This window comes from Indicator indicator, chromosome 6, assembly GCF_027791375.1.
Source record: "Indicator indicator isolate 239-I01 chromosome 6, UM_Iind_1.1, whole genome shotgun sequence".
NCBI classification, from domain to species: Eukaryota; Metazoa; Chordata; class Aves; order Piciformes; family Indicatoridae; genus Indicator; species Indicator indicator.
Window position 1 is genome coordinate 39,832,757 of NC_072015.1, and position 25,143 is coordinate 39,857,899.

At 43.1% G+C, this 25,143-nt stretch overlaps 1 protein-coding gene across 2 annotated transcripts in view; it reads left to right on the forward strand.

Annotated features, from left to right (window-relative positions):
- Nucleotides 1–25,143, forward strand: part of EPB41L4B (erythrocyte membrane protein band 4.1 like 4B) — a 213,965-nt gene that overhangs the window by 50,707 nt on the left and 138,115 nt on the right. For both annotated transcript variants that reach the window (XM_054381648.1, XM_054381649.1), the window contains exon 2: nt 17,583–17,687. In XM_054381648.1, the coding sequence (XP_054237623.1) occupies nt 17,583–17,687 (105 nt within the window). The remainder of the gene's footprint in view (nt 1–17,582; nt 17,688–25,143) is intronic.

The window sequence follows — 25,143 nt, forward strand, 5'->3', positions numbered from 1 at the left end:
GCTGGGTGTAACCTGGCACACCTGTGTTCACTTTATAAACAAAGGATTTTGTCAATACCTGCATAGAGGCTGTACTGCAACTGCAAAGCTGGTGGTACAGCCATTGCTGGGGCCAACACAGAGTGATTGAATTTTGATCTGGTTCATTATCCCTCCAATTAAAAGCTATAGTGTGAATTGGCTTCATGTTACAGTGGCTTTTGAATATGAACTTGACCACACATATGTGATGTGATATATTAACACTGTGAGTAAAGAATTCTTGCTATTTGTTCATCTGAGTTTAAAAAGAGAATTAAAAAAAAAAAAAAGGTTTGACTAAAAGGCCAAGTTATCATTTTAAACAATTGTGATGGTAGCAGTTCAGCTGTTTGTGACTGGCTAATTTGGAGTGTTTGATCTCCCCTGTCCTGAGGTCCAGACTCTCAGAAAAAGATTTCTGCAAAAGTTGTCAGGCATAGCAAAAATTCTGTTGAAGTAAAATGCCCAGGTGGAAAGAGCCAGCCATGAGAAGTGTCCCATTAACTCTGTCACAGCAAACAGGGAGCATTGCCAGCCTAATGAGTTCTACTGAATCTCTCTCAATCCCCATGGCAATAGCAAGTTTTCCTTTGATTGTGTGGTGCTCTGAATCAAGACTATAAGCTTCTGTTGGGATTAATACACAGGTAACATGATCAAGTGGAATAGCTGATTTTATTTATTTATTTATTTATTACTTCTTTATGGTGCCTGGGTTTGATTTCCACTCTAGTCTTTTGGATTCTATTTTATTTCTTTCAACATGGCCTGTAAATGGCCAGAATCTGTTTAACGGCATGGAGACAGGCAGGGCAGCCAAGCCTCAAAGTGAAAGACAAAATTCAAACCTTCCTGCAGATTACTGAAACCTGCAGCCTGCTGCACGTGGATTTTAGAATCTCATCATATTTTCTTTTTTTTCTGTATTTTTTGGTTAAATTCTGAAGGCAAGCTTTTGAAGTAGGAAAGGAAGTGCTGATATGTGATAGAACCATAGAATGATTTGGGTAGGAAGGGACCTCCCAGGGTCATCTAGTCCAACCCCCTGCACTCAGCAGGGACATCCACCACTAGATCAGGTTGCTCCGAGCCTTGTCAAAGCCTCACCTTGAATATTATCTCCAAGGATGGAGCCTCAACCTGTTCCAACCTGGGCAACCTGTTCCAGTGTTCCACCACCCTCATGGTATGGAACTTTTTGCTAACATCCAATCTAAATCTGCTCTTCTCTCACTTCAAACCATTGCCCTTTGCCCTGTCACTGTAGACCTTTGGAAACAGTCCCTCTGCAGCCTTCTTGTAGTCCTCTTAAGGTACTGAAAGACCTCTGTTAAGTCTCCTTTAAGCCTTCCCTTCTCTAGGCTGAACAACTTCTGCTCTCTCAGCCTGTCCTCATAGCAGAGGTTCTCCAGCCCTCTGATGTTTTTAATGGCCTCCTCTGGATCCTCTCCATCAGATCCATATCCTTCCTGTGTTGAGAGCCCCATAGCTGGGCACAGCACTGCAGGTGAGGTCTGAGCAGAGCAGAGGGGCAGGATCCCCTCTTTCCATCTCTGGCCACGCCGCCCAGGCTGCCTTTGATATTCCCTCCAAGGAAACAGCAAAAACTGCAGCTTACGGGGAATCACAGAATCACAGAATCAGTCAGGGTTGGAAGGGACCACAAGGATCATCTAGTTCCAACCCCCCTGCCATGACCAGGGACACCTCACACTACATCAGGCTGGCCAGAGCCTCATCCAGCCTGGCCTTAAACACCTCCGGGGATGGAGGCCCAACCACCTCCCTGGACAACCCATTCCAGGTTCTCACCACTCTCATGGGGAAGAACTTCTTCCTCACATCCAGCCTGAATCTCCCCACTTCCAGCTTTGTTCCATTCCCCCTAGTCCTATCACTCCCTGATAGCCTAAAAAGTCCCTCCCCAGATTTCTTGTAGCCTCCTTCAGATACTGGAAGGCCACAAGAAGGTCACCTCAGAGCCTTCTCTTCTCCAGACTGAACAGCCCCAACTTTTCATTCTTTCAGTCTGTCCTCATAGGAGAGGTGCTCCAGCCCTCTGATCATCCTGGTGGCCCTCCTCTGGACACCTTCCAGCATGTCCATATCCCTCTTGTAATAGAGGCTCCAGAACTGGATGCAGTACTCCAGGTGGGGTCTCACCAGAGCAGAGCAGAGGGGGAGAATCACCTCCCTGGCCCTGCTGGCCACACTTCTCCTTATGCAGCCCAGGCTCTGGTTGGCTTTCTGGGCTGCAAGTGCTCACTGCTGGCTCATGTTGAGCTTCTCATCCACCAGCACCCCCAAGTCCCTCTCCTCAGGGCTGCTCTCCAGCCAGTCCCTGCCCAGCCTGGATTTGTGCTTGGGATTGCCTCAACCCAGCTGCAGGACCTTGCACTTGGTCTTGTTGAACCTCAACCTGACAGGGGAACCTGACAGGGGAGAAGTCTGACCCTTGTGCAGATTTCTGGTTCCTCTGTCCTGTGTCTTTTCTGAAAATGTCACTTTTCCAGATTCTGATCCAATACTGTGCTTTTCACAGTATCACAGTACATTAGAGGTTGGAAGGGACCTCCAGAGACCATCAGGTCCAACCCCCCCCTGCCAAAAGCAGGATCATGAATCATGCATACTATTAATGGGGTAAGAGCTTTTGTTAATAATAACTGCTTTTATAATCTCAGTCTCTTCCTTAACTTGATTGGATGATCTGTTGGTTGGCATGAAATAGAAGAAATAAGGAAAAACTTTTTCATTGTGAGGGTGGCAGAACATTGGAACAGGCTGCCCAGAGAGGTGGAGTCTCCTCTGGAGACATTCAAAACCCAACCCACCTGGATGCATTCCTGTGTGACCTACTCTAGGTGATCCTGCTCTGGCAGGAGGGTTGGGCTAGATGATCTTTTGAGGTTCCTTCTCAACCTCTAACATTCTGTAACTCTCTGAAATTCCTTTCAGCTCTTCATGTGAATGATCATAACTTACATATGCTTTTTCTTTAGGTAAAAAACCAAACCAAACAAACAAACAAAACCCCCAACACCCAGGCACATCCTTGTTCATTTTTCAGAATTAAGAGAAACAGAACATTGTGCTGCTATCCCTATTTCAGTGCTTGTGAGGTATCCTTTCCTCCTTCAGGTGTTAATATATCTGTATCAGACCAAGAAGTTGGTCTACAGCATGGTGACAATTTGCCTTGTCTCATATAATTCCTTTGCAGCAGTAAGGAGATCAGAGTGCTGGACTACTTTTTGATATAATAAATCTAGATCTGATGTTGGGGGTGGGTTTTTTCCTACTGAGTGGTGGCATCATCTGAGATAAGTGATTCCTATAAGCTTGAGCTATTGTTTTATTATAACTTTATTCAAAGTATACTAGTGAGGAGTTTTGGCTGGTTGGTTGGTTGGTTGGTGGGTGTTGGTTGGTGTTGGTTGTTCCTGCTGCATCTTTTCTCTTTCTAAAAAGAAATGTGACTTCTAGTGGCCTTGCATATACTTGGCTAATTATGTTTGTGTTGAAAAAGATTTGTCTTCCTGGCTGCCCACTGAAAATATTTTTAGTGGCAAACTTCCCTGGTCTTTCTCTGCTTTTTGAACTGCTGATTATAAACCTGCTGTTTGAAGAGGTTTTACTGACTTTTCAGAAAGTCTGGATTTCTGATTCTCTTCAGAGGGTAGCAAATAGTTGAAGTTGATTCTTTGGAGATGTTCTGTGACTTAGTGTATGAAAGAACAAAGGGTGAAGAGTAATGAAGTCTATTGGCTAGCTCAATAAATGGGTAACTTCTAAAAGAGTTTGTCTTTGCATTTCAAATCCATAGAGCTTCTGAGCAAGGATCACCTTAGAGCTTCGTCCTCAAGTTCTAAATTCCCTTTGTGGTCCCTGGATCTGTGTTTCACATCTTTGAGCTCCGTTTACTGGCTCTATCTGCCAGAGTGATCAATAATTAATATGATTTATATAGAAGCTTTAGCATTTTGTAAGAGTTTGTGCCAGATAAGGGAGTAAGTAACTAATGCTACTGGTAGGATGCATCTGGAATTAATTTTCTGCTAGAAAAAGTACCACAAATAATATGTAAATTATGTGGTGGTTTTTTAATAAAATATAGAAATACTTGACTGTGAATTATGTGAACATAAACAGTAACACAGTATATTAGAGGTTGGAAGGGACCTCAAGAGATCATCAGGTCAAACCCCCCTGCCACAGCAGGATCAATTAGGGTAGTCTGCACAGGAATGCATCCAGGTGGGTTTGGAAAGCCTCCAGAGAAGGAGATTCCACAACCTCCCTGGGCAGCCTGTTCCAGGGCTCCATCACCCTTGCTGTAAAGAAGTTTCTCCTCATGTTGAGGTGAAATCTTCTATGTTCAAGTTTGAACCCATTGTTCCTTGTCTTATCACTGTGTGCCACTGAAAAGAGCCTGGCCCCCTCCACTTGACACCCACCCCTCAGGTAAGTATGCAATATTTTGCTGGAGGAGAACATAATTCCTACACCTTTTTGCTTTTACAGGTCAGCAGGTGGTGGTATGGTGGGAGCCTGTTCTGTATTCTGAAAAGGACAATCTATAAGGCATTGTGTAAGATACCAAATGATGATACAAAACTGGGGGACTTGGCTGACACCTCTCAGGCTGTGCAGCCATCGACGTGACCTCAACAGGCTGAGAGCTGGGTGCAGGCAAACCTCATGGAGTTTAATAAGGGCAAGTGCAAGGTCCTACATCTGGGGAGAAATAACAACAGGCACCAGGACAGGTTGGGGCTGCCCTGCTGGAAAGCAGGTCCACAGAGAAAGACCTTGGAGTGCTGTTGGACAGCAAGTTCTCCATGGAACACCAACGTGCTCTTGTGGCCAAGAGACCCAATGGGATGTATCAAGAAAGATGTGCCCAGCATTCAAGAAACAGCTTTTGGCATGACAGGCCCCATACCTGACTGTACAGTCTGGCCTGTAAGTGAATGTTTGTGTGGGGAGGGGATTTGAAAGCACTGTTAGCTTAAATTACCTGCACTGACAAACCTCTTGGGTAAGAGCTGGATGCAGAACCTGTGACTCGGTTGGCTGGGGTAGCAGGGACCCCACAGACTTCCTTTGTATGAAGTACTTCTTGCATATGCATCCCATTGGGCATTACTACTGGTCCTAGCTGTGTCTGTGCTAGAGGAAGGTTGTGAGTAGAGCCTTATCAGTAAACTTTTTTATTGTAGGCAGTCATATCTTAAAACAAGTTAAAGGAAATGGCAAGAGTTGAGTCCGGCACTCATGTAGAGACAAAATGTGATGTGAAACGCATGTCCGTGCGGAAAATGCTGTTGGAATAATTGTGTCAATTTAAAACCATTTCTCCTCAAGAGGCTTTCCCATGCAGATATATAAAAAAAAAAGCAAAGTTGTCTGTTGAAACTTTGGCACTGCCATTAGCATAAGAAAGCAGAGAGTCTTTGCTAACCCCCCTGGGATTCTCTTCTGAGAGCATTTGCCTCTTTTGCTTTGTTCTCTTCTAGGTCAGCTTAGCAGATGTTAGAACTCTGTGTTATTTCTCAAATGCAATTTAAAGTCATTACTTAGAATCTCCTCTAGCTCTCCAGAAAAATGCCCTCTTTATCCCACTGTGATTTGTGTAGGAAGGCAATGGGCAAGTCATGCAAAGGAAGCATAACATTGTGTTTGACTGCTTGTATCATCTCTTAGAGGTGACTGCTGGTTCCCCATCCATAGCTTAGCTTTATCAACTTCTACAGATGCAGAACTGTGAATTTTATTTCAAGTGAAATCATGTAGGTTGAGAAGTGTCAGCACAGGTTTTTGTTCTATTCATCCTAACTACTTTCTGTTTTCTCAGCTGTGTTCTGAGGGGCGTGTAGTATTTCAGGCAGGTCAGGAGAGGGAGCTGGCAGTTTAGTGGTGAAAAGGGATCACTTTTCCATGCAAATAACCACTTTTATTGTGACTCTGAGGGTTGAGATGTTACAGAGTAACCTGGCTGTATCTGAAATAATAAGAGTCTTCACTCATGTCTAGAACATGAAATTACAAGTAAGGATTTTTTTTTTACTGCTTTGTTCAGTGACTGGTGGTAGTCATTTTCTTGTTGTCTGAGGATCTCATTTAGCAGTGTTCACAGTGCAAGAGGTCTGCATTGTCAGTAGTACATGTAGGTGATAGAGACAGTAAACAGGAACTCTCACCTTATCTGAGTCCAATAAAGCAAAAATGCCAGTGTGGACAGTAATTTTGCCAGTACTTAGGGCACCTATCACAGTAGTACCTGCTTGAACTTCATGTGGCTTTTTAAGAGATTAAAGACTGTTCCAAGACAGCATGCCCTTCAAATGACTCCTGACTTGCTCAAAATGTGAAATGATACTGCATAAGGGTTTCCCTACTGCAGTGGGTTAGCCTTAGCCAGCAGCTGTGTTCCTAAACAGCTTCTCATCCAGTCCTCCCTATCTACAGGATGGGGGAAGAAAATATGGCATACAAAATAACACAGATCACAGAATCAATAAGGTTGGAAAAGACCTCAAGGATCATCCAAGTCCAACCTGTCACCCAAGACCTCATGACTATCTAAACCATGGCACCAAGTGCCACGTCCAACCCCTCTTGAACACCTCCAGGGATGGTGACTCCACCACCTCCCTGGGCAGCACATTCCAAAGTCTAACAACTCTCTCCATGAAGAACTTTCTACTCACCTCCAGCCTAAACCTTCCCTGGCGCAGCTTGGGACTGTGTCCTCTTGCTCTGGTGCTGGTTGCTTGGGAGAAGAGACCAACCCCCTCCTGGCTACAACCTCCCTTCAGGTAGTTGTAGACAGCAAAGAGGTCACCCCTGAGCCTCCTTCTCTCGCTTGTGGATCCTTGTGAGTTTCCTTTACTCCTGATTTTTGAACTAGCCACCTTCTCACCACCACCAGCTAGTGGGTCCATTGTGAGAATGGCTGTAACCAGCTGTATCCAGCCTTCCTTAAAGAAACTAAACAAACAGTGAAATTCTCCCTTCCAGACTATGTAGGTCTTGAGAGATAACACTTTCATGTTCCTTTTTTTTTTCACCAGCAAGGTGGACTTCTGAGGCTCTAGGTATGCTGTGATAATTGGTTTTTGAAGGACTGTACTGTAAATTGCAGCTTAGTGAAAGTGCATATGTTGAAAACAACTGTGTAAAACCAGCCTTCAGAAAAAGTTAGCTTGGCAGATCATTGCACAAAGCTGGTCCACCTGTTGTGGTACTTGTCTGCTTGAGGAAGAGGTACAATGTGTTTGGGAGGTGGGGAAGTGGGTGGAAGCAGGGATGGCAAAGGAAACCCTATAGAATATTTGTTCTCCTTTATGGCCGTGGCCAGTCTAAGTTCTAAATGGGCTTTTGCCTCTCTAATTTTTTTCCTACAAGACTTAGCAATGTCCTTAAACTCTTCCTGGGATACCTCCCCTTTTTTCCAAAGGTGATACACCCTCTTTTTTTCCCTTAATTCCTTTAGAAGCTCCTTGCTCATCCAGTCCGGTTGTCTCCCTCGTCGGCTCCTCTTCCGACACATGGGCACAGCCTGTTCCTGTGCCTTCAAGAGTTCTTTCTTGAAGTCAGTCCAGCCCTCCTGGACCCCTTTGTTTTTAAGGGCTGTTTCCCAAGGAACTTTCCAAGTTAGTTCCTTAAATAAGCCAAAGTCTGCCCTTTGGAAGTCCAGGGTGGAGGTTTTGGTGCTGCCCCTCCTGGTTTCACCATATATTGAAAACTCAATTATCTCATGGTCATTGGACCCCAGGCAGCCTCCCACCACCACGTCTCCCACCAGCCCTTCTCTAGTTGTAAACAGCAAATCGAGCAGGGCTGAACCCCTGGTAGGCTCACATAACAGGTGGGATAAGAAGCTATCCTCCATACACTCCAGGAACCTTCTAGACTGCCTCTTCTCTGCAGTGCTCAATTCCCAGCAGATGTCTGGCAGGTTAAAGTCACCCACAAGAACAAGGGGAAGCGATCTTGAGGCAGCCTCTAGCTGCTTGAAGAAAATTAAATCAACCACTTCTTCCTGATTAGGTGGTCTATAACAGACTCCAACCAGGATGTCAGACTTGTTGGCCTTCCCCCTAATTCTTACCCATAGGGACTCAACCTGATCATCCTTAGTCTCAACCTCCATGATGTCCAGAGTCTCCCTAATATACAGGGCTATACTCACCCTTCAAATTTTGCCTTGCTTGCTTGAGTCTGTTTTAGCTGTTGCTGTGCATATAACATCTTTCCAGCAGATTATTTAGCATGGTTTGGAGCTTTTTACTGATGGTTCTGCATGTAAAGTGATACCCTCTCTGCTATATTTTCTGTATATTCTCTATCACACTGTGCTCCTGTTCCAGTATTTGATTCATCTCAGTGAGTTCATACTTTACGAATATTTTTTTTCATTCTTTATTGCAAAGCTTTAAAATAGCATGTTATTCTTCCCTACTCTTTATTCTTTGTGGTTTGGTATTCTTGGGTTTGTTTTTCATTTTGGGTTTTGTATTCATTGCCCTTATGTAGGAGTAGAAAGCTTAGGCTGATCGAAGAGATTTGGCCAATGTCATGCTGTCATGGCAAAGATGGCACAATATGACTAGGTGCCCAGTGCCAACAGTTGGTGCAGAAATGAGAGTTTGAGTGCTAATGAGAAATGCTGCTGTGCAGCAAAAGTGAGGTTTATTGTACCAGTCTACCAGCAGAGATAAGGTACTTAAATGGCAGTGTGCTTTTTTACAAACCGTATGAGGAGTGGCTGAGGGAGCTGGGGGTGTTTAGCTTAGAGAAGAGGAGGCTCAGGGGAGACCTTATTGTTGCCTATGGCTACCTGAAGGGAGGCTGTAGCCAGGTGAGGGTTGGTCTCTTCTCCCAGGCAACCACTGACAGAGGAGAGGACACAGTCCCAAGCTATGCCAGGGGAGGTTTGGGCTGGATGTTAGGAAGAAATTCTTCCCAGAAAGAGAGATTGCCCATTGGAATGTGCTGCCCAGGGAGGTGGTGGAGTCACCATCCCTGGAAGTGTTTAAAATACAACTGTATGAGGCACGTAGTGCCATGGTTTAGTTGATTAGATGATGTTGGGTGATAGGTTGGACTTGATGATCTCAAAGGTCTTTTCCAACCTGGTTAATTCTGTGATTCTATGACATTCCTTAATTGAGCTTCCCTCTATGCCCTCTATTGGATGTGACGTGTGAGAGTCCTAGTTTTTTCAATTTCTAGTTTTATCATAAGCTTGGAGAGTAATTTAAAGGAAACTGCTTGGCTTGGAAGGGTTTGGGTTTTTTGGTGTGTGGTTTGTTTTTTTCTGTTTGGTTGATTTGGGGTTTTGGGTTTTGTTTTGCTTTGGTGTTTCACCATTTTTTTTCTTTTATTTGCTTATAAGTTTCTTTTGCTCTGGAAATGGCAATTTTAGTTTGAGGCCTTGACACAAATAACTGGGAGCAAAGAATGAATTTTGTTTTCCTTCAGCTAAATGTTTAATTGCATCATCAGTTGCATTTTCTTTTGGGCACGTTCAGCAATGCTACTTTTTCCTGCAGTCCATACTACATTTAAGCATAAATTGCATGCAGTAGCAGACTCTGAAGCAGTGCTGTTGCTGCTGCCGTGGCAAGGTGAGAAGCTTAATGGTTATTTGAACAGTGGCCAAGTGATCTTAAAGCCAGAACTGAAAACTTGAGTCAGTGGTTGACTAGTACAAAAATAACCTCACATGTTATAGTTTGAGTTAGATAGCCTTATGGAAGTATATGTTAAGAAATAACTTGCTTTTCTTTAAGTCTTGTGGTAGGTTGAAAATCCCCCCCCTCCAACATTAAATCACCTGATCAGCTCAGTTGAAAGCAAATGAAGCTGTATTTACAAGCAAAACTACAATCTACAATGAAATGCAATGAATATGTACAAAATATAGAATGTTTACAATATTTACGGGTGTTTACAATTGATAAACAGGACAAGAACCCCCCTGGACAAAACCAGGGGAGCTACTAATAGCTTCCCCTTCCCTGCTCCCCTTCCCTGTACACAAGGAACAGGAGGGACAAGAGAAAGAGCAGGGAGTTGTTTTGTTAGATACTCAGCCACAGCAAAGAAGACAGCCAAGGTCAGCAAAGCCAAGCAGAAGCCAGAGCTAGTGTCTGCTGGAGCAAGGAAACCAAAAAGCTAGTCTATACAAACCCACTTTGTTAGTAACCTGTCCAATGGGATTATTTAGAATTTATCATTATTTTTTCACATCCAGTGGTGATTTATTTACATTCTACTACTTTCTGTTCAAGATCTGTGGAAAATTTTCCAGGCACAGCCTGAAACTACCACGAGTCTTAACACTGAATTTGTTATATACTCAAAGAAAGCAGTAGTTACATAATTTCAATCACAAAAAAAGTAACTCTCTGTATTCTTAAAAATTGTTGATCAATTCATTAGTTGCCCTGGGAAGAAGGTGGGACAAGCTCTAAGGCAATGAATGGCTAGTTTGTAGAAAGCAGCATATACTCTGCAGTGTCATCTCTAGGTAGTGGCCTGGAAACTGGAACTTGGGAAAAAAATATTGCCATCTTTGGCAATACTGCCTGTAGCAGTATTGCTGGGATGAGTAGTGTGGTTTTCACTGCAGCTTTTGCAAGCCCTGCCATGGCCTCAAATAGACACTTTGCTGAAGCTCTTAGATAGCATAGCAATTGTGCTATATACTATTCAGCTTTTTGTTTTTAGCTAAGAGCTGGCTTTGATGTGCCTACAAGAGTCAAAATCCAATGGATCACTGTAGTCACATACTCTCTCAATGACCAATCTTAGAGGGTAATACCTGTCTTACCCTCTTCCCAAGGAACTGAATGAAGAGGTTTATAAGAATATGGGAAGAACTGCGGTTTTTTTGCTTAAATTATACAGCTATGGCTTTCTTTCAGGCCAGGTAAATGTGTTTGTGAATCTGAGCTCTCTTGTATGAGTCTGTTTCATTTAGTGATGTATAAATTTGGTAAGAGATGAATTCCCTTGCATTCTAGCCAGCCCTCAGAGATTAGAGGGGCTGGGGCAGCTGCACCTATCTCTTAAAAGATATGGCAATTATTGTTGTGACTCTAGGCCTGACACCAGATGCACAAACAGTCTATCTGCTGTAGGTCCAGCTATATTCAGAATAAGCAACTGAGTGCATGAATAGAATCGATAACAGAATCAACCAGGTTGGAAAAGACCTCAGAGTTCATCAAGTCCAGCCTATTACCTAATGCCTAACACCTCCTGACAACTAAACCATGGCTCCAAGTGCCACATCCAAGCTTTTTTTGAACACCTCGAGGGACAGTGACTCCACCACCTCCCTGGGCAGCTGTCCTGGTTTGAGGCCAGACAGATCATCTCTTGCCCTGAGAGGGACAAAAGAATGAGACTCACACAAACGGATTGGAGAGTGATGGAAAGTTTAAATGGAAAAGCAATTGGTGAAGCTACAAAAGACTACAAAGGATAGTGCCAAAGAATATCCCAAAAGCATACAGAACCCCTCACAGAATTCCCAAAGCTTCCCAATCCTTCCCTTCTCCCCACCTGAGGGTAAACCCAAACCCCCAGGGCTCTTTATTCCCCCCGCCCCCCTCCCACTGCTAGGCAAGTCTCAGGCTGGCCAGGTCTGAGACTGCCCTCCCCTCCATTCTCCTCCTGGCATTAGGCCTAGACAGGCCTAAGAGGCCTTGAGGATACTCCCCCGGCATTACCCGATAAGAGAGGACATCTCCCATGGGAGCAGAGAGGGAAGAAAGAGCAAGAGAATGACTCTGCAGATGGATTTATAGGGCTCAGGATTTATGGGTAGAAATACGCCATTTCCTGTGTCCACCCCTATTGGGTGGGCACCCAGGACACCAGAGGTGTATCTCATGCGGCAGTGGCAGGGGGCACCCAGCCTAAACTGCCACAGCAGCACGTTCCAATGGCCAATTACTCTTTCTGGGAAGAACTTTCTCCTCACCTCCAGCCTAAACTTCCCCTGGTGCAGCTTGAGACTGTGTCCTCTTGTTCTGTCACTGATTGCCTGGGAGAAGAGCCCAACCCCCACCTGGCTACAACCTCCCTTCAGGTAGTTGTAGACAGCAATGAGGTCTGCCCTGAGCCTCCTCTTCTCCAGGCTAAACACCCCCAGCTCCCTCAGCCTCTCCTCACAGGCCTGTGCTCCAGACTTCCCCCCAGCCTCATTGCCCTTCTCTGGACATGTTCAAGTATTTCCATGTCCTTCTTAAATTGAGTTAGTTCAGCTTATTGATATGAAATTCAACTGATACATATGAAATGTATAGAGGTTTTGTTTTCAATCCCATCTAAATGAGGTGCAAAATTGGGCTGATATTTATACCTCATTATCTACTGTTCTGCAGAATGTATGTGTGGGGCTGTGGTCAAGCTGTTCTTCATGGTAGTCAAACAGTTGGTCTTTTATCAGATCCTTTCCTATTCTTGGTGTAACTCCTCTGGTGTTGCAGATGGTAAGTGGAAGAATGGAACAGTGGGCCTCTGCCTTCTGCCCCTGTACTCAGCACTCGTTAGACCACACCTTCTGTGGTCAGCCCAGGGCTGTGTCCAGTTCTGGGCTCCTCAGCCTACGAAGGATGTTGAGTTGCTTGAACGTGTCCAGAGAAGGGTAACAAAACTGGGGAGGAGTCTGGAGCACAGCCCTGTGAGGAGAGGCTGAGGGAGCTGGGGGTGTTTAGCCTGGAGAAGAGGAGGCTCAGGGCAGACCTCATTGCTGTCTACAACTACCTGAAGGGAGGTTGTAGCCAGGTGGGGGTTGGTCTCTTCTCCCAGGCACCCAGTGACAGAAAGAGAAGACACAGTCTTAAGCTGTGCCAGGAGAGGTTTAGGCTAGGTGTTAGGAAGAAATTCTTCCCAGAAAGAGAGCTTGGCAGGGAGGTGGTGGAGTCACCATCCCTGGAGGTGTTTAAAGTATGACTGGATGAGGCACTGAGTGTCATGGTTGAGTTGATTAGATGATGTTGGGTGATAGGTTGGACTTTTCCAACCTGGTTAATTCTGTGATTCTGTGATTCCATTCTCCTTGATGCCATGTCAACATAGACCACCAGGTCTCCACCCAGCCTCCATGGCCACCATGTGTTCATCAGCAACATTGAGCTCTGTGAATTTTCCACTGTTTTGTGCTTCCAGCAGACTCAATATCTTCAGACATTCCACTTGGATTCAGCACTGTGCTTGGTTGCTATGTAGTGTCCTTCAGTTTGGAGAAGGTGTGCACTGAAGCTCTCCAGCTTTACTGTCTGTGCTGTGAGAGTGATCAATGGCATTCTTATACAGTATCTGCTCTAAAATGGGACTTTTCTGGCTTGTAAGTTCCTTTTTCTCACCCTTTGGCAAAAAAACTTTGAAATTACTCTGAAATAGCTAACATCAACCCTGATCAACCTGTTTTAGGCAGAGCCAGTTGGTGTAAAACATCCCTGGCTGATTAATTTGTGCTTTGTTTCATTTCCACCAAAAAGCATGTTAAAAACTCTTGCCTATTCGCATGTCAAGTCTGTAAGAGTTTCTAGTTAGAGAAGATATTCTTAGTTTTGTCAGGTTTTAGGTGACAAGAATTTCTATAGATCCCTTGGGACTGGGAGTCTTTGGCAGTTAAATTTTATCCTACCTGAAATTTGGGCCGTGGAGCTGTCACTGTGGCTCCCTGCAAGGTGCTTCATACCCATGCCGACTTCAGCCCTGGTAAGAGGGCACAGCAATAAGTCCTCATTAAACATAAAGATTTTCTTTGGTACCATGATACATGGTCCCATGAAAATACTATGGGGAGTTACCTGAGAAGGGCTTCCAGGATACTGAGTGGAGGAAGCTGGCATGACTGTCAATCAGGACAGAGCTGACTGGCGTGAGAAACACTTTTTTTCTTTTTTCTTTTATTTTTCTCCACCCCTTCCCCACCCCAAAGTAGCTGTTCATTGTTATGGAGCTTCCCAACCTGCAAAATGTAATTCAGTCTTTTTATTTTTCTGGAAGGACAAAGAGGCAAAAGGGGACAGAGGGGACACCCTCCTCCTTAGGAGGCCCTCCTCCTTGTTCTGTGTTACCTTGCACTGTGGCTAGTTTTGTTTGTGAACGGGACATTTGAAACAACCCCCACTTCCACCTCCCCACTGTTCATCTGAAAGGTTTCATGGTGCTCACACAAGTTCTTCTGAGGTCCAAGGAACACTCCACCAAAAGCTATCAGTGATTTAGTTGTTCCTTTAAAAACTAACAAACAAACAAAGAAAAAACTCAACCCACAATTCCCCCCCCAATAAGCAACAAAGACCAAAAATCAACCCTCAAAACAACTGCAAAACCAAATAACTTTGCAACTTTCCTTGCATTGCTTTTCCCAAATACCTAAATACAGTAAGTTTCATAACTATAAATACCTAAATATGGTACATTTCATAACAACAAAGTAGCAACTGTGTATAATAGTATATGCCACGGCATCCCTCTTTTGAGATGTAGTTTACACATCTTTTACATCGGATAGTTCTGAATGATCTATTTAGCAAGGTAGGACTATAAACCAGTTTAAGATTGGGCTCATTAAGATCTAGTCTCAAAACATATGCACAAGTTGAATCATAGAATCATAGAATTGTCAGGCTTGGAAGGGACCTCAAGGATCATCCAGTTCCAACCCCCCTGCCATGGGCAGGGACACCTCACACTACATCAGGTTGCCCAGAGCCACATCCAGCCTGGCCTTAAAAACCTCCAGGGATGAGGCTTCCACCACTTCCCTGGGCAACCTGTTGCAGAATGTCTGCAGAGAAACTGTGATTTGTTAAGTTCCAACTGATTAGATCTACTATAAACGTTTCCTTATTCTTTATGCAGTACCAAGCTTGCAAAGAGAAAGACAAGTTGTTGGTTTGGGTTTTTTGTTGGTTTTGGTTTGTTTGGGGTTTTTTTGGAGGGTGGGTGGGTTTTTTGGTTGTTTCGTTTGTTTGTTAAGCTGCTGTTGTTATCTAGAATAAGGAAGAAAAGACCATGAAAGTCAGAAGTTTCTCACATGGACAGTTTTTCTGTTAGAGACTTCTTCAGTGCATGTATAATTCCTGAGGAAATGCCTGTACCACCCATTTCATTCAATGCACAGGTACCAATTTTTCAGTCCCCACTCTGATTCCCTAGATATGCAGGCAGGGAAGAGGCAGAGAAAAGGAGAACAGGTCATCCTTCAGTGCTAGTAGAGGAAAGGAGTGAAGTCACTTTTATGTCACACTTATCTCCCTCCTTGGTGTGACATCTCAAAGTTTCTCATCAGCAATCAATTGGCTGCAGCAGCTTTGTCTAAGTGATGTAATTTGCTAGCCAGGTTCATTTAGTGACAAGTTAAATGTTATAATCTCTTGTGAGCTGTGTGGGTAACACTGTGGTTTATGGTCTAGCCGTGCTGTGCAGAGCTATTCTCCATGTAATACCTATGTTGAACATTAACTACTGTTTGGGTACAGAAGGTAGAGTCTGCTCTCTGCTTTCTATTGGGTGTGCAGCAGTCAAAGATAAACATGCTTGTAGTTAATGCCATAAAGCAAGCAACTAAGAATAGAGTGATCCTAGGGTGTCAAAATCAGTTTTATTTAATTTCTTTTAATTCCTTATATCTTGCAGTTTCATTTTTAGTACTTTGCAGGGTTTTCTCCTCCCTCATGTGAGAAGACTCATTTTAAATTCTGTTGTGCTTTGGTTCAGCTTCTTTTGACAAGTGCTGAATTTATTGCATGTGAGAAAATAAGGTTCTGGATGCTTTCAGCAACCCTTTTGTTCATTTGTAGCAATCACTGTACACGTAAGGCAATGGTTTCTTAGCAGTGTACTGCTTTAAGAAGCTGTAGTATTCTCATCTGCTTTCATGACCATGTTGAACTTTTCTGTTATTCAGCTCTTGCCCTCCCCAAAATAATAAAACATTCTCTTATGATGATACTTTAATGCTGACGTTTTCATGCAGCTTGTTTTAATGGATCTCATAACACCGTTCTTGAGATTTTTATCAGATTCTATTTCTGTGCTTCTGCTTTGTTAGGAAAAACCAAACCACCCAACCAACCCCACAAACCCAACAAAACCAAACAAAATCAAAATCCATAAAACTCTAATGAATTTTGCTACCTACACCTTAGCTTGCTTGAGCTTCTTGGAAAAACACAGAGGTGAAACTCTTCATCTCTTGTCTTTCGCTGGAGAAGACAGATTTTAGACATCTAGGAACACTGGACAGAAGACCTGCATGTTATGATTGATGCTGCTTTTGTGCAGAAGGCCAGACTAAAGAAAATTAATGCAGTTTGACTCTCCTTCAGCTAAAAATCAGTGAATTTTGTTACATTTTGAGATGAAGTGGGAATGCCTAGTATGTTAGACCTTTAAAAACCACAAACAACCCCTGCCAAACAAACCAAACCAAAACCAACCAACCAAAAAAACACCTACACCAAAACACAAACCAAAAAATCCTCAAAAGTGTATGAGGAACAGCAGGCACAAAAGTAGTTCTAGATCTGTACTTTCCTGGTAGCTTTAGTCTCTTACTGAGATTTATGATCATCTCAAATATTTTTAGCCCAGGGGGTTTTCTTGCTCAGAAACCTGAAAACTTTCTTTCCATAGTAATACAACAAGATTTGCATAAAAATTTGCCTCTTCCTCCTACCTGTCTATGACCTCCAAGCTATGCTTCTTCTAGTGTTTGAAGTTGAAGCACTGGTTATTTAAATTCTTGTCCTAACCTCAGAACAAGTAGGTTAATGCAACCTAGCTTAAAAACCAGCTACCATTTCTGCTAGCACCTGTAGTCCATGGTAGGGGGTAGGTTGTTTTTTTTTTTTTTTTTCTATGCCTGTGTGTTTCAGATGTCATGGCAAGTAAGAATTGTAGCTTCTCTTTGAGGGGGGACTTTTTAATTTTTTCTCCTTTTTTTTTTTTTTTTTTTTTTTTTTGCATTTAAAGGCTGTAAATGGGATTGCAATTAGCAACATTATTGAAAGGCTCTTAGGAAATTCGATTAATTTTCCTCACAGTGGTCTTCAAGTGTTCAGGCTCTCTCCAGAATTGATGTTGCACTCATGAGGTAGTGTGGCAGTGCATGATTGCAGTTGATATGTGGCAACAGCCAGCAGATTTCAGGCAGTGTGTCAAGCAGACTTTTCCTGGAGGAAAACTTCCTGGCTTCACGGGGCTTAAAACGTTGATCGGCTCTGTGACTTAGGACACTTGCACAACGTAATCCTTTCCTTTCTCTACACTTTGTGGCAGCAAAATTGGAACATTTTCTTTCAGAGTGAAATCTGATGCTGTTGGAATAGCTGCAGACAGGAACAGCATGCCCCACTGTATCTTTCCTGAAGAAAATAAACAGAAATGACAAGTGTTTAGAATAAATGCTGTTTTCCATTGTGCATGACCTCTGCCTCATTCAAACTTCAGAAGAAACCCACCCAAACAAACCAACCTATACCCACTCACAACACAAACCTGTACTTTCTTTTGTGTTACAGAAAAATGCAAAGGGACAGGAGTTGTTTGACCAGATTGTCTATCATTTGGACCTTGTTGAAACTGATTACTTTGGCCTGCAATTCATGGATGCTTCCCAGATTACAGTAAGTATAACTTCAATTGATTTTGTTCTTCAATTAATTTTGTACTTCAATTAATTTATGTTCTGCAGTAGTTTGTGTTGCCTACAGTAAATATATTACTGGTGTAGTTTCATGGGGAGATGTAGGCATTAGGGGATGTACTTCTGAAACAACTAAGACTGTGTTTCATTCTTGCATATAAAACCAAATCCTCTAAACGAGCTGTGTCATTTTAGATGCTATGCCTGTGACTCGATGGCACATAGGTGAAAAGGCAATAATTCTAGGTAAAGAGAACTGTGCTTTATGTTTGGTAGGCTCATGGTATTAAAAATAAGTTGAATCTCTTATGAACAAGGGTTTCTTTTAATCTATCTTTGCTATTCCATGCACAGATTATTTTGCTCCGTAGATACAGTTTTATTTGCAATAGAGAAAAATTTTCCTTCTCTCCCCAATCCAATGACCTCCAGCATCTGTAGGTTAAAAAAAAATGTACAAACTTTTAAAAAGAAATGTATTTATGGATGCAGATAGATAGACATACTAGTAAAATGGGATTAAAAGACTGCATCCTTGTGGTTAAACTGTATGGCTGTTTAATGTTCCTTTGCCTGTTCACCTTATGTGCTGAGTTACTGGTATGACAGTCAACCTGGATTGTGGAGAGAGAATAAGCAGGTTTAGAAAATAAGTGTTTGCTTTTCATCTATCTGTCCAATATGCAAATGTTCTTTTCCATAAAGCAACAGAAGTATTCTGTGCTGTTAGGATAAAATGATGGGGAAACATGGCTCCATGTCATGAAATGCAGATTCTAACTTTAGCACCTCTGAATCCTCAGCCTTATTCTCTAGTAAGTTTGGGTCACTGTGATTAAGAGCAGATCAGTGTTTTACCAGCTGCATTATCACCTGTTTTTTACCAGCTATTTTAAACCAACTGGAAAACCTGTCCAGTTGTAACAACTTGGTACTGAAAAAAGGGAATCTGTGCTTTTAAGGAAGAGAAAACTAGTATTCAAACATTATCCTGATAACACAGTTAATTTAAGGGCATTTATTTATCGCTGGAAGCTGATGTTTGAATGCCTGTAATGGGTTTAGGGTTTTTTAGGAAGTTTAGTATGGGTGTTCCTGGTAAAGTTTGTATTACATAAATGGTGTGGCCTTTTGTGATGGATGAAATCATAGTAGAGCTAATAGTCCAGAGCCTGCTTATAAGAGAAAAAACAGATTATATTGTTACTGATTTTTCAAATAACCTTATTGGGAGTTTGATAGCTAGGAGTGGTTCCCTAGCAAGGAATTCTGTAAGCAGAAAGGGAGAGTGAAACATCAGTTCCTAGAAAGAAAAAGGGTGGATTAGAAGCAGAAGACCTGGCTGAGGAAACAGAGGATGCTCATTTTCTTCTATATTCACAAAACTGAAGGATGCTCTTGAATGGTAAGAAACATGAAACACAAATTTAAGCAAATATATTTTCCATTGATAGCTCTGTCCCTGGTATTCAGGATAAAATATGCCTATATGTGCAAGTGTTTTAGCTTTCTTTGTATGTTATTTCTTTAATCTGTGTTGATGGGGGAAAGTAAACCATGGCATCTACAGTTACAAGAGGGTAGTAGGGTTATGGTTTCCTGAATTAAGAGGAGTAGTGAGGGCAGAATTCTTCACTGTCACTGGAGTGAAGGCTGAAAGCTCTCATTTGGGTTTGTTTCTTTTGTCTGGCTCAAGCACAGAGTAGACCTCGAGGAGCTTCAAGGCTTCAAGTTTTTATCTTCCCCAGCACCCTGTGCAGAAAAGTTCCATGCTTTAACAGACTTCTTCGGTCTGTTTTGGACTTGTGACCTGCTTATTTCATTTGCATGGCAATTAATGCATAGCCTCCCTGTGCTTCTGCTTGGTGCCAGCCCAGCCAAACATTGGCAGTTGCAGGACTCAGAGATTAAAGTTGTGTAAACTCCTCGAGGCTCTAAGCCTTTGTCTTCATTATGTCTTAAGTGCTAAATACCTTTAAGCTACAGTTGTAAATAAGAGAGCACGGGACACTCTGTATAACAGATTTCTTCCGTGTGCTCCAAGGTCAGCAGCTTTTTAGTGCTCTGTGGTTTTTGCATTCCTGTAGGACAAACTGTGTTGATGGCTTTGATTTAGAAAATAAAATCAATAAAAGCTTATCTGCTTTGAATGAGAAGAAGTCTGTCTTTGTGTGAACAGCTTATTTTTAATACCCCTCAAAAAGTAGTTTCAATTCAACCCAAACCCACAGAGTTGTGAAAGGCAAGATGGCAGCAATAATGCAGAAGATACAGTAAAGCCTATTCAGTGAGCTCTGCATCATTTTGTATCTTGTGCTTTTGGAAGATATCCACAAATAGAAGGATGTAGACAATCCTCTGGTAGGTGCTTCTGAAGCAAAGCTTTATGTACTGTTGTATTTTAAGCTATCTGGTATTATGTCCAGAAATAGAACGTCTCCAGGGGAGAGGGGTAGGGGTTGTTAAGTATTGTTAGTGTGTGGAGAAACTTGATCTAGTGGAAACCTTTATTCCTAAGTGAGATTTAAAAGACAGCATAGAAATACCACCTGCTGGTGTTCAGCACCTTGACTGATGACAATTTATAGCTTAAGGTGAGGAATAAAGCTGCATCTACTGTAGTTTTGGATCAACTCCTTTTTTTTTTTTTTCCTTTCTTTCTACCAGACTCAGTAACAAAATTGCTAAGATTTAGTATTCTGCAGCTCTTCTGGTGATGGTTCTTTCATTTTTCTGAGCCTTTTTTTTTTTATTTCTGCTTTTGTGTATACTTTACAATGTGCATAATACAGTAGTACAGTGGTACACGTATAGAATCTATTTAAAAATATGGCTATATTAGAGGTGTGCACTCAAACACTTCTTTGCTTTTTGTACCATCACAAAAAGGTTGAAGACCACTGCTCTAGGACAGCTCTGTTGAGGCTGGGAACGTTCTAAGGCTCTTCAAGCACTTCCATCATTTTGTAATAAAACTGTTGCTCTACTTTTCTGTTTATGCTGTTTGTGGAAGGCAGAGAAGAGAGAAGGAGCAAGAGGAATGAACAAAGGAAATGTGAAAAAAGAATCTCTTGTTCAGCTCTTACAGGACTTCAATGGGGAAGTGGTGATTGGGATGACTGAAAGCGTGACTCATATGTAGGAGAGCTCTGCAATGCTTTAGAGGAAATGTAATGCTGATTGGGTTTTCAGTTAACTTTTACTATGGCATGTATGTTCTAGCACAACAGGAAGCCTTGAAAGCTTTAATCTAGATTGGAAATAGCAATAATGAAATCTTGTGAGACCATAGTGGAACGTGTCCAGAGAAGGGCAATGAAGCTGGTGAGGGGCCTGGAACACAAACCCTGTGAGGAGAGGCTGAGGGAGCTGGGGGTGTTTAGCCTGGAGAAGAGGAGGCTCAGGGGAGACCTCATTGCTGTCTACAACTCCCTGAAGGGAGGTTGTAGCCAGGTGGGGGTTGGTCTCTTCTCCCAGGCAACCAGCACCAGAACAAGAGGACACAGTCTCAGGTTGTGCCAGGGAAGGTATAGGACAAGGACCAATGGGTTCAAACTTGAACATAGAAGATTTCACCTCAACATGAGGAGAAACTTCTTTCCAGTGAGGGTGACAGAGCCCTGGAACAGGCTGCCCAGGGGGGTTGTGGAGTCTCCTTCTCTGGAGACTTTCCAAACCCACCTGGATGCATTCCTGTGCAGACTCCCCTGAGTGATCCTGCTCTGGCAAGGGGGGTTGGACCTGATGATCTCTGGAGGTCCCTTCCAACTTCTGATATACTGTGAGACTGTGATACTGTAACTATCATGAACTAGACTCCTGGATGTTTTTAAGTATTGGGTTTTGAGCCCTGGAGGAACTTGGTGCTTCGTGACTGCTTCTGCTGCATCTGAACAGTAGACACAGGTGGTTTCACTTGAACTTAAGGAAAAACTACTTTGAGGGTGAGGGAGCACTGGAACAGGCAGCCCAGGGACGTTGTGGAGTTGTCTTTGAAGACTTTCAAAACTCAGCTGAACAGGACTGTGCAACCTGATCTAGGCACACCGATGTTAGCAAGGAGGTTGGACAAGATGATCTACAGAGGTCTTTCCCAACCCATGTCATTATGCAGTTTGGTGAATTTTCTTGTAAGAGTGCATTGTCATTCAAATCAAGAGTTTTATTCAGTTGTTTGCTTTTGGTATTACTGCTGTGACTTCTTAAAGGTGTGAGGGATGTGGAAAAATAAGCAACTCAAACCAGTCCACCTCACGGTGTGATGTCTGGGAGTCTTTTTCTTGATGTACTGCATAATACTCTAACAAGTGCTTGGAGAAGAGGAGACTGAGGGATGACCTCATTCATGTTTATAAATAGGTGGAGGGAGTGTTGGGAGGACAGAGCCAGGCCCTTCTCAGTGATGTCCAATGATATGACAAGAGACAATGGGTGCATGCATAGGACATTCCACATGAACAGAAGGAAAAACCTTTTTCACTGTGAGGTTGACAGAGAACACTGGAACAGGCTGCCCAGAGAGGCTGTGGAGTCTCCTCTGGGGATATTCAAAACCTGCCTGGATCTGTTCGTGTGTGACCTACTCCAGGTGATGCTGCTCTGGCAGGAGGGGTCAGACTAGACAATCTTTTGAGGTCCCATGCAACCCTAAATGTTCTCTGATTCTGCGATCTGGAGTTGCATCAGCTTTCATTGTCTGTTTAATTGTGCTGCACAAGGCAAGTTTTTTGCATACTTTCATGGTTTACTTTTATTTTTTCATTCCCACTCTCTGGGATATGAAGTTTCATTGCTGAGAAAAGGAGGGATCTTTTATAGGGTCTTGTTTTATGTGGTAGTGATGATCTATGTTCATGTTCAAGTTCTGCTGTCACCACAGAGCTGCAAAGCAAAGTGTTCTTTGGGCTGAAGCTGATTCTTACATGTATATAAATTAAGGTAGGATAATGGTTATGAAGAATGTTTCTGTAGTTCTCTACTATTTATGTGTAGTCTGTCTGGACTACAGGTAAACCACATCACATATCAGGATGGTTCTGAGATGGCTCTGTGCAGATTCAAGCTGGGACAGGCAAGGCTTTCATGAATACCACAGGCTATGTGCTTGGAGATCCCAGATAAGCCTGATAAAGAGCTATTAATGCCCTCAAAGCTCTCAGGTTAGCATCTATGGCCTTATACTTCCCAAGTTCCCAACCCAGAGCTTTCTTACCACAGCTTCATATGGCCTTTTGCCACTGGACAGCACTGATTGCATTGTCCCACTGCTCCAATTTGTGGGACATAGCTGCCTTTCTTCACACAACAGGAGAGAGCTTGGCATGGAACTGCTCTTTTTAATTCCTGTGTAACTGGTAAGACACAGAATAATGTCAGCTGACTGCCAGAGGTCAGCTAGTCCAGTACCTTGTTCACAGCAGAGACAATTTAGAAGACCAGTATAACTTCAGACTTTGATCAGATTGCTCCTGATGCCTCCAACAGTGCTGATGTGACAGTGTACCATTGTGCCTGGGCTGCAAAGCTAGAACAGTCTATTCCTGAAGGACTGCAGCCCATGGAAAGGAGGCATGCTGGAACAGTTCAGGAATAACTGAAGCCTGTGAAAAGAGGACCCACGTTAGAGATGTTCCCTCCAGTGGGAGGAGCCCTATGCTGGAGTAGCAAAAGCGTCTGAGGAGTCCTCCTGCTGAGGAGGAAGCAGTGGCAGACAAAGTGTGATGAACACACTCTTGCCCAGGTGGCCAAAAAGGCCAATGGCATCCTGGCCTGCATCAGGAATAGTGTGGCCAGCAGGAGCAGGGAAGTCATTCTGCCCTGTGCTCAGCACTGGTTAGACCACACCTTGAGTACTGTGTCCAGTTCTGAGCTCCTCAGTTTAAGAAAGATGTTGAGTTGCTTGAACATGTCCAGAGAAGGGCAACAAAGCTGGGGAGGGGTCTGGAGCACAGCCCTGTGAGGAGAGGCTCAGGGGAGACCTCATTGCTGTCTACAACTACCTGAAGGGAGGTTGTAGCCAGGTGGGAGTTGGGCTCTTCTCCCAGGCACCCAGTGACAGAACAAGAGGACACAGTCTCAAGCTGCACCAGAGGAGGTTTGGGCTGGATGTTAGGAAGAAATTCTTCCCAGAAAGAGAGATTGGCCATTGGAATGTGCTGCCCAGGGAGGTGGTGGAATCACCATCCCTGGAGGTGTTTAAAATAAGCCTGGATGAGGCACTTAGGGCCATGGTTTAGTTGATTAGATGGTGTTGGGTGATAGGTTGGACTTGATGATCTCAAAGGTCTTTTCCAACCTGGTTAATTCTGTGATTCTGTGATCTGTTTGCAACCCCTATTCCCAGTCCCCCTGCACTGCTAAAGGGGGAGGAGGTAGAGAAATTGGGAATGAAATTGAATCTGGTAAGAAGGGGAGGGGGAAGGGTGTTTTAAGATTTGTTCTTATTTCTCATTATCCTACTTCAATTTGGTTGGTAGCAAGCCTAGTTAGTTTCCCTGAGTTAATTATGTTTGCTTATGATGGTAATTGCAGCACAATATCCCTGTTCAGGAATAGATGGTGATACTTTATACATGTAGAGAAGTCCCCAGATTGTGGTTTAGTGGGTAGGATTTTTATTAACCTGGTTTTGGTGATTCCTTCCTCACATGTATTACATACACTTTTATCCTCTCTATTTTGGAACATCATGTGGGTAATGACAGATGGCTTGGTAGGATTCAGGTGCCTAGGAAACCAGAGGGCAAGACATTTGAAGAGATAATTGACTTTTGGTTTTAAAGGTGCCAGCTTTTGTCTAGCACATCTTCTTTCCTGAACCTGAGCACTTACCATGGTTCTCCCTCCTCTGTGCCTCCAGGTAAGGCTTGAGAAAGCATTTAAGCAATATTTTTCAGAAAGCAAATAAAACTTCCAGTAAGAAAGGGCTTTCTCTTACAGATAGTTAAATGTGTAAATAGGCATAAGGGGAAACAATCTATTCTAGTCTGTTCTCCATGTGTTTTCCTTTAGAAAAGCAAGCCAGCCAAAAAGGATCAATCACATTTTTTTTCCTTTCCAGGTCACCTCTGAGGGCTGTATAGATTAAGACAAGGATTTTTCATTCTTTTAGGAAGCGATTAGAAAGGCGATGGAATTTGCAAAGCTCAGGTGTGTGGTGGGTTTGTGTCAGCCTGTGGTACTCCACTTTTCAGTCTCCATTTGGCAACCTGTGCTCCTTACATAGACTGCTCCAGTAGCTAGAAGTTACCTGTTTTGCCTTGACACAAATACATCTTTTCCTTACTGTGTAACTCTTTTGAGAGAAAATATTGTTACCCCCGGTTTAGGAAGTGTTGAGGTACTATTTTTTTCTCTTTAGTTAGTTAAAGTGACTGATCAACAGGAGACTATTCTGAGATTATATATCTATATATTTATGTGCTTCAAATATTTTA